The sequence below is a fragment of the Rhea americana genome, unplaced genomic scaffold (genome assembly GCF_003343005.1).
Source record: "Rhea americana isolate MKP2758 unplaced genomic scaffold, rheAme1 scaffold_151, whole genome shotgun sequence".
Classification (NCBI taxonomy): Eukaryota; Metazoa; Chordata; class Aves; order Rheiformes; family Rheidae; genus Rhea; species Rhea americana.
The window spans coordinates 1,102,385-1,112,209 of NW_028185606.1; the positions used below are offsets into that span (position 1 = coordinate 1,102,385).

The following is a 9,825-nucleotide window of genomic DNA, read 5'->3' on the forward strand; positions in this document are numbered from 1 at the left end:
AAAAAAARRGGGGGGGAGGAAATAAAATCAGGAACGCGCGGGGCCGAGACGCCGCCGCGGGGCGGAGGGAGGCTTTAGCGGTGGCTTTTAGCTGCGCCRGCCCTTCCCCGCCGCAATTAATTACCACAAGCCCCGTGCCCCGACCCAAGACGAGAAGAATCGTATTTATTTTTGTGCTTACATTTCAGTTGCCATGTAATTAAGWCCTGCCACGCACTTAAAGAGGATTTAGAGGGTGTTTAACCCCGCAACTCAACGTAACTGCCGTTAACGCTTCCTCCGCGCCTTCAGCCCGTTTCCGACTCGCACGGGCCGCGTTTTGCCGCAGCGCGGAGCGGGCAGCGTCCGCACGCGAGCTAACGCCCGTTGGCTGCTGCTGCTCCGGCAGCACCCCGCGAGCTCTGCCCCTCGGCGGTAAGGGCACGTCCTGCCTTCAGCTCCAGATCTGTTCGGTTTCCCAGTTAGCCATCCGCACAAAAATAAATAAATGAAATAAAGMCCACAATTGTTGTGGTTTACCCAAACTGAGCATTTTGGGTAYGTTCAGGAGAAGAAAAAGCAATGGCTGCGTAAGTTCAGAAAACAGTTCCTGCACACCCATGCAAGTACGTATTCTGGGTAAGATGGCTCTTGCCAGAAACTAAACATTCACTTAGTTTTCACATTTTTATCAGCTTGGAAAACATCTGACTGGAGAAAACAGATGCTTTAGTTTTTCAAGTGTATTTTGAGGCAGCTTTGTTTTGTTTCTGAGCTCCAGCAGTTCGCCAGAGCTGGCTCATACACACACAGTCCCACCTTTCCGCGTTTTAATGGCCTCAGATCTGTATTTCTGAGCATGCAARAARAGAYCGCCCCCAATTTCCCCAGCGCTAGKCCTAACTGAAACTGAGGCTTCTTGCCCATGGCTTATCCCAGGTGCCAGGCAGTCCCAACGCCAAATTTGCTGCAGCAAAACACCCTCCCCAAAACCCCTGCTGTCACCCCATCCTGGGGACGGGATGTGTCACCCACTCCCCTGCACCAGCTTCTGCCATGGCCGCAGCTTTACGTTCGGCAAATTCACGTTTACGGGCAATTAAAAATAAATTCATAAATAACAAGAGTAGTTGACAGGACCACGATAAGCTGCTGCCAGTGCCGCGGAGCGACTGCATCTGCCAGCGCAGCCGCTTTCAGCATCGCTCAGGTTTCCTCCCCGCTCGCCCTCCCAACACCAAATTGCTCACAAATACCACTCGTAAGCAAAAAAGAAAAATAGCAGAAGATATGTAATTAAGGTGGATGCACTGCATGATTTACCAGGGCTTTCCTATTTCTTCCTTCACTGGCCCATAAAACAAATCCGGGACAGAGAAAGGCCGTCAAGGAGCGGGAGAGCTTTGCTGCGTTGCGTTTGGCGAAAGCACTCAAATCCCTTTCTCATTTTGTATCACATGCCTTTTTATGGAGTACTTTGCAAATTAAGTGCAGCAGATCAATTATTTCACAGATTCCCCAAAGCTGGAGCGGCTCGGATCTGCGAATTTAGCTCCTGCCAAACTTTAATTTGAACTTTAATTCAAATGCCCATGTTTCTAGGGGGATCACAGGAAAAAACAAAGCAAAACCAGAAAAAACAGCAGTGTTTCTCTAAGCAAATGGAAGGCTGCTCTCTTTGAGTGCAATTCCTACCTAGCATCCACACACAGCAGGGGAATAAAATTAAAAATAATGCAGCAGCTCAGCGTCTGAGTTTTACCAGTGAGCAAATTCAGGTTTAAAAAAAAAAATAAAAATAAGAAATTCTCCCCTGTGCTCTAAGGAGAAGAGAAGAGGCAGTACAAGGGGAAAGAGAGGCAATAACAGGCTCCACGCAAGACCCAGAAAGTCACAGTTTGCAGTTCACATCCATCTGCTCTTATCCATGAAAGGATGCCAGAAACTTGCTTTGTTTCCCCCCTTGCACATAGAGGCATTTCCTAGGGATAAGAAAGTAATTTTATGTGTGTGTGTGTGTGTATATATATATATACACACACACACATTATATATATTATATAAAAAAAAATGTCTTGTTCCATAACAACTGTGCCACTGGCAGGTGAGCCGTTCCCAGCGTCACCGGGGTGAGGAAAGGCAGCACCCAGACTGGAAATCACAGTGCTCCCGCTCCAGGAGGGAGCGAGCCGGCCGGCAGCGCCGCGGCCCGTCTTTCCCAAAGGGATGGGGAGCAGAGTACCTTAGGAAAAAGGGAACCATTCACACCGGGAGCACGAGACACAGAGCTTYGGTCCACACAGGACCGAAGAGGAGGGCCCACCATGACACAGCAGGAGATCTGGCAGGTTGTGGAGCCATCAGCCCAAGGCTCCATCTCACCCAGCTGCAGTTGCCACAAAGTAGTCAGGGATTAGYAGGGATTTATGGCCAAAAGCATCCATTGCAGATTGAAAGTGAGCAGCATCCCTGGGTTGCTCAGGCCCATGCTGCAAGCCAGGTGTGATATTTCCCCCTCCCCCTCCAAAATTGGACTGGATCCTGGCCCTCAAGCAGCATCCAGGTGCTCCAGCAGCCAGAGCACCGTGGGTCACCTTCTGCTTCCCTTCCTCTCTTACTTGGTAGAGATTTGYTTGCCCATCTGCCAGCACCTTGTCAAAAAATAAAAGTTATAGCAATCAGAGGTGTAGTTGGGGGTATCATCTGGGCCTCGCAATCTTCCCCATGCAGTCGGTGCTGATGGAGTATTCAGAAGCCAGATCTTCCCAGGCTTTTCACCTTGTTGTGTTTCCCCAACAACTTCATAGGCTATTTAGCAATTTTTCTACACCGGCTTTTTTGGAGGGTTGTTTGGTAACAGCAATTATTTCTTATCATTTGGTTCACCAACTTCTGCACCTTCTCCCAGTAAGCATCACCATAAATTYCCAGCAAACATCCCAGCTGGGACAAGCTTTCTTCAGTTCCTGGTGAGGCTGYGCCCTTCAAGCACAGCAAAGTCCTCATCTGGGCTTGGGATTTGGGTGGCAGGAGGAGGAGGAGGAAGGAGRGAAGGGAATCCAGGAACAGGCAGCACCCTCCAAACGGTTTAGTGCCTCTTGTGCCTTAAATCATGCAGGAAGTGATTTTTTAAATTCCTCAGCTGAAACTTTTCCGCCAGGAGTTTCCTTTCCCCTGGGCTCTTCCTGAGCTGCAGCAAGTCACACGGAGGCCATTCGCTGCTGGGGAAGGGGAGGAGAACTCTGAATTTCTGCTGGAAGCCTCTCTCCTGCCCTAACGCAACCCACACCATCACGTTATGCCCAGTCTCACCAACTGCTGGGAACGTTAAGCCAGACAGAGCACCCAAATCAACAGAGGAAGGCCTGCCTTCCCCCAACCCCTTCCATGATCTTGTGCATAATAATGAAAAGAAAAGAGAAAAAAGTGTCTGGGAATGACGCTTCTTCTGAAACCGATCGCTTGCAACCAGCTGGCACCRGCCTCTTTGCCGGCCGGCAGCAGGATGCAGCAGAGCTGGCCGCRGAGCTCCAGCTCCATCCCCAGCTGGTGCCTCCTCACGAATGGCGGCCATCCCAGGTTGCTCTCCTCCACAAGGATAACGAGATTCAGATTGATGGGCCTGGCAGTTTCTACCATCAGATGAATGTCTTTTTCCTCCCCTTATCCATTAGGTAGCTGATAACTACTCCACCTGCATACAGACATCAGCAAGAAGGCTCCATCATGCATCTGTTCTCTCTACTTTATCTGCCTCCCTATCTCCTGTCCCTTGTACTGTCACTCTTCCCCTTTCTAGATCAGCCTTTTATCTACCCGGATTCCTTCTCCCTCGTTTCTTTGGCCGTGAAGCTTTGTTTGTGCTCATAAACAGGATCTTGTGCTTCTGCAGAGCCAGATTGAGCTTTGCTCCAAAGAGAAGAGCAGGGTAGGGGGGATTTTATTTCTAAGTGTCTAAGCTGCTGCCATAATCCTGCAAGGAGGTTTGCTTTGAAGCTCCAGCCTGGCTCTGCACTGCTGGCTTAGTGCCACAATTACTTCCCCTCCCAGCACAGGAAGGCAGGGAAAGAGGCCAAAGAGCCTGTAGTATCTAATGGATACTAGTCAATCAAAGGCAGCAAGAGCTAATTAGTCCCAAGGTAATGGCTAGCAGCTGCAAAGGAGGAGGCACAGGGACAAGAAGTTTCTTCTCAGGTTGAGTGGGGCCATAAAGGAGCTACTGGAGACCCTGAAATGCAGACAGGGCTTTTGGGGTTTGGAAGGAGGCCTCCAAATGCAGTCCTTCCCCCCACCCCAAGCCACACTTGTAGTACTAGTATCAGGTCAGCAGCAGTGATTTACTCTACAAGGCACTGCCAGGAGCTCAGGGGGAGCCCTGGGGTATGGCAGAGGGGGCAAAGCCCTGGGGACAGACCYACCAGGGCTGGGGCATCCTCCCATGGGAATCAGTGGGATTACATAGTCTTTCCTGACACCACAAGTGCTGGGAACAGGAAGGGGTCCGGGTTACCTTCCCACCACACACCTACCTAATCTTAATCCTCCTTCTCCTGCTTTTTCCTTCCTCTCCAACTTCAGCAAGATCCCACAGAGGAYAAGCTTGGGACACCAACAAGCAAACCAAGCTCCTTTCCTGTGTGCAGGGGCTACTGAATTGATGCAGCTGGCTTTACATTAGCATTTAGTGCCCATCAGTGCTTAGTTGCCCACAGCTGAGACCAGTTAGCCTCCTCAGGTCACCTAAGGAGAGTGGATCTCACCTCCAGTGCTGCTTCCTATTGCAYTCTCAAGGCACCTTCCACTTTCCTTCCTCTGTGAATACAACCAGAGCCCCTGCAGGGAGCAGAGGAGGAGAAGGAGGCAGCTACCCCACTTTGGAAATATTTCCACTTTTCTTTTTTTCCCTCAAAATATGAAGAAAAAGAGAGAACCTATCAAAGGAGCCCCGGGTGCCTGCGAAGAAGTAGCAGGCACAAAGCACAGAGCTGGGAGGAAAAGTGCAGCAGAAACATTGCAGTAATACAGGCTAATAACCCTGTAAATGCTGAGAGGCAGCTGAATAGTTGTATTTTCTGGAGTGCCATGTTATTGTAGGAGAGAAACCAGTAAACATATTTTCGTTTAGCAGCGGGGAAAAGAGGGGGTGGGGATGTACTGCCATTCCRCAGGGAAGCGGAGAGAAGGTACAGTGCAGGGAGAGTAGTTAGAAGTAATATGGGGCAATTTCCTAAGATTATGGCACTAGCAGGTCCCAACAAAGTCAGAACTCGCAAGCGGCCCAGAGTGTGAATCAGCAGGCGAATTATAGCTGAGGAACATGCTGTATCTTCTCCACCACCAAATGCAGAACTGCTGGGAATATGATATCCGCAGCACAGACACTCTGATAGGGGCCGGGAAAAGCTGGCTCCCGGACCCTCGCTGGCTTGGCAAGATGACGGTCGGTGGTCAGCATTTCCTAGCACAGACCWAGTATTAAGACCTACACTAAATACAACTTGGGAGATTCAGCTTTGGTCAGCTCGTTGGAAATGTTTGACCTGCCGCTCCTTTGCGCCTCCGTTGCCCTTTTATCGTATGCAAAAGCTACAGTGATAGGCAGCAGGATGCCCCTCGGATCAGACCTGGGTTAGATCCCATCTCCTCGAGAGCCTGCAACCAAATGTCTCAGAAGAAGGAGCCAGTTGTAACTGACAGATGTGGCAATCTTCACCTCTTGGCCCCGCACACACACTGCCCCTTCAAGGAAGGCATCATCCTAACGGATCATCCTGACAGAGACTGGCTCAAGGTCTTACGTTCTTCTTAACCCATATAGCCCCATGCACTTTTTTATAGTCTTCTATCCTGTATCGATGGCTGAGACTTCTTATAGTCCAAACACAGTTATTAAAGCCATTCATGAATTAAAGCTGGATTATCCAGGAACAACCATATCCTATCTTTGGATATATACACCTTAAAACACAGCTTCAAGGAGTAGGGGTAAAGTTTTGGGTGATGCAGTCAGGAGATCTCCAGGTCTTTGATTCTTTTCATCATACTGGTACTTTAAAGAGCCTGTTAACCATATGTAGCATGTATAACGCTTCTTTCACTTTTTTGGTGTTGGGGAGGCAAAAAGGTGCAGCCTGGAGAAGCCCATGCCTAGGTCCGGTCCTCTCCCAGGGATTCGAAGGCACCTAAGTCACTCCAGTGAAAACGAGATGTCATAAAACTCCGCTTGATTGCCCACAGTACTGGGAAGCACTGACCTCCGAATGATTGCCTGTAATTCCACTGACTCTGGTGGCTCTTGCAGAAGACAGTGCTAAAAATATACAGGTGCTTTGCATTTCTATTGTGTTGGCTAACAAAGAACCGCAAAGCACGCTCCAGCGTTCATTAATCCAAGCCTTACAAACCCAGCGCAGGTAGATGGCCACAAACACTGCGATTTACATCCCCTAATAACACGCAGTGGGAAACCCAATCATACATTTCCAGTTATTAGTTGGAATTATTTAATTAGCTGCCCCATCCTGAAGCGGTGCCGGGGCACAACTAAGAGCAAGGGCAGGCGCCCTGGCTCTCCCGGCCCCTCATCTCTCCGACGTCTCCGAGCAGCCGTGCTCCAGCAATCCCACTTCAACTACAACTTAACTATCTAATGCAAAGCAAATACAAGGCAAACTGATTGGGTGCCGGTAAGCGGCAGGCGAGCCATTCAATCTGTCTCTGCTGTGCTAGGAATAATGAAAGTCCTCTGGCTCGCAGACACAGCCTCGCCTGTCTATTAGCTTTATCCTCTCTGATAGATAAGGCAGCAATTCTTCATAGCGAGCCGGTTGGCATTAACTATTGGTCAGCACACAATAGTCCCAACAAGAGTAATGGGGCCAAATCCATCCCTAGTGGAACTGTACTGACACCGGTGATTTTAGGCTGGAGATAAATGTGGTCCTCAGAGTCTGGATTACCACCTGGAGGCTCTGAATCAATAACGAAATGAAAAGTTGTTTTGTTCCAAATCAAGACAACTTTAACCTATAATCCAGAGTGCAGGTAGGGGGTGAAACCATTTTAGCAAGAGAGATTTGTCTGCTTGGAGCATAAACCTAAACAAGCTTAAGACTGCACGGTATAATTTAATGGTGTTTAACATTGAAGCTGYCGTTCCTATAGCTACTGAAGGAAACTTAGCAACCCAGCACTCAGTTTCTGGGGCACAGAAATGCTGTCTGAGATAACCTAAGGAGAGTATGAGGATGTGTCATCCTCACCCATGCATTAACCCGTCTTACCCTCACGCACGTACCGCCATTGCGCCGAAAGCAGATCCCACAAGGGGTCTTTCTGCTAAAAATACACATATTTGATGGTGTCTTCTTACCAAATGACCTGTTTTCCTTTAAAAAAGTAATAACAGTAAGAACCAGCCTGTTTCACTGCTTGAGAAACAAATCCTGGCAAGAGGCAGGTTAAGTGCAAGGGCCCATGCAGGCACCTCCCACGGGTGCTAGCCCACGCACCGGCAAGGTCTAGAGCCCAGCAGCAACTGAAAAGCACCTCACGCCCCCAATCTAGTTGTTGGGGAGGCAGAACTCCCAACAGCCGAGACTGGGAGACCCGAGTTGGCCTCGTGCGCTGCAAAACGTTTTCTGATTCACCTCCCACGCAGCTAGACAAGGATCTTTGGGTTAGGATGCAAAGGGCCAAAAAGGCACGACTGTTCCCTGGGCAGYTGCGGGGTCTGCTTGGGGCCGATTTAGCCTCTTCCCTCGCACCAAAGACAGCAAGACCGTGCTTGGGTCTAGTCTGCCTTGAACATCTTTCTGGATATCTTGCCCAGAAGACCTCTCTAACATTAGCGCAGCTCCCCGATTTCAAGGCTAACATCACATGTGCTCTTTCTCTTCTGTGTCCCCAGGTCCTCYCAGACCTTGGCTGACTGAGGCCAGCTTAGAAGGCTCTTCCCTTTCCCAAGAAAATGGGGACTGACAGTGAAAACCCAGTCCTGAGGAACATGCTTATCAGCTTCAACTTGCTACTRCTAGGCGCCATCCTCAAGCCTTTCGAGTGCCGACTAGAAGTGACAACAGAGGCAGCCAAGAGGCCAGTGGTGGATGAGGAGGGCAGCGTTGCCAACTGCAGCCCAGCCATCAAAGAGCAGCCCATGGTCTTCCACCACATCTACAACATTAACATCCCCCTGGACAGCTGCTGTTCATCAATGCTCAAGTCTTCAGCTGAGGAGGTGAGTTCGGAAGACGACAGGATGGCGGAGTATGCAGAGCAGACCTCAGACAGCGAGAGCCAGGTCACCTTCACCCACAGGATAAACTTCCCCAAGCAGGCTTGCAAGTGCTCCACCTCCTTCCCGTCCATGCAGGATCTGCTGAGCAGGATTGAGATGCTGGAGAGGGAGGTCTCCATTCTCCGGGACCAGTGCAACTCCAATTGCTGCCAAGAAAATGCAGCCACAGGTAGTAATGTGATCCTGTCAGATCTGGCTGGGGACTAAGGGCTCAAGCAAAAGGAAGGAGGAATGAATGCAGGCTGGTGATGCCACCTGGCAGCCATGGAGGAAACCTCATGTTCACCCATGGTGCTGTGGCCACACCTTTGCTCAGGCTACTCCACTTCGTGACCTAAATTCATTAGGATGAAGCCTAGCTTAGGTCCTCTGAGGCAGGAAAGCTCCCAKGGGGGAGGGATTTGGTAACTCAAGCACCTAGGCTGGCAGGGAGCAGCGGGTGAGCCCCCCAAAAAACCCTCCACTCCTTAGCAATCCTGATTAGAGATCCGTAACTTCTCCGAGGACAGGGAGGAGAGAGACCTCTCCTGATTTCCTAAGGCGTTCCTGAGCTGAAGGCAGCACCCCGGGAGGCAGCAAAAAACAACTTCTTCATCTTCTCTGTAGGAAGAGTGAATAGATATGAAAATCAAAGCTAAAAAAAAAAATAAATAGGGAATAACTTCTGTTGCCATGAAAGACACAAACAAAACCTGTAACGCAGACACAAAACTATCAACAGGATACTTCAGCTGAATGATAATACGTAAGTTTTATGAAGCTTTCTGTGAGTCCTCCGTTAGGGTGACTCTTTCAAAAGAGGCAGTTCAGCTCCTCTTTTCTCCAAGGCTGCTCTTCAGAGCCGGGAAAACAGCGGGCTGTTACAGTGAGACGGGCTGTGAGAGGTCTGGTTTRCAGACCGGATTTCAATAGCAGGGGGGCTAGCGCGCGGCTCTTCTCCGCTCGCCTCGGGGAGCTCCGTGAGAGCAACGCCGCGCACGGCGCGTCCGCGTGCCTGCCCCCGGCCCAGCCCCGCGCCTGCCCGGCTCTGGGCCGCAGCGGGTGCTCCCGCCGACGGGCYGCGGGCTCCCGGCGGGGCGGGAAGAGCCGAGCAAGGCCGGGCAGCCCAGCGGGGGAACTGCTCTGCGGGCTCAACGCGACAACCGGGGGGGAGGCGAAAACAAAAACAAAAAACAAAAAACAAAAATCCCAATCCAGCCCTTTCCTCCCCCGGGCCCGGAGCGATTAGTGTGATTTTCCGGCGGACTCCTCCGTTTCGGGGCGGTGTGTGTTGGGGGGGGTCTCCCCGGCGGGGAGGGTGCGGAGGCGGGCCGGAGCGGCCGCGCTCGGGGAGGCCTCTTCCCGCCGCCGCCTGACGCCCGCTCCCCGCGCTCTCCCAGGGCAGCTGGACTTCCTGCCGCCCTGCAGCGGGCACGGCAACTTCAGCCTGGCGGCCTGCGGCTGCGTCTGCGACGAGGGCTGGGCGGGCAGCAACTGCTCGGAGCCGCGGTGCCCGGGGGGCTGCTCGCGCCGCGGCGCCTGCGTGGAGGGCCGGTGCGTGTGCGACGGCG

At 51.3% G+C, this 9,825-nt stretch overlaps 1 protein-coding gene across 1 annotated transcript in view; it reads left to right on the forward strand.

Moving 5' to 3' along the window:
- Window positions 1–7,948: 7,948 nt before the first annotated feature.
- The window catches only part of TNR (tenascin R), a 29,326-nt gene continuing 27,449 nt past the window's right edge, over window positions 7,949–9,825 (forward strand). Inside the window, exons 1-2 of the mRNA XM_085299693.1 lie at window positions 7,949–8,444; window positions 9,655–9,822. Of these exons, the coding sequence (XP_085155819.1) occupies window positions 7,949–8,444; window positions 9,655–9,822 (664 nt within the window). The remainder of the gene's footprint in view (window positions 8,445–9,654; window positions 9,823–9,825) is intronic.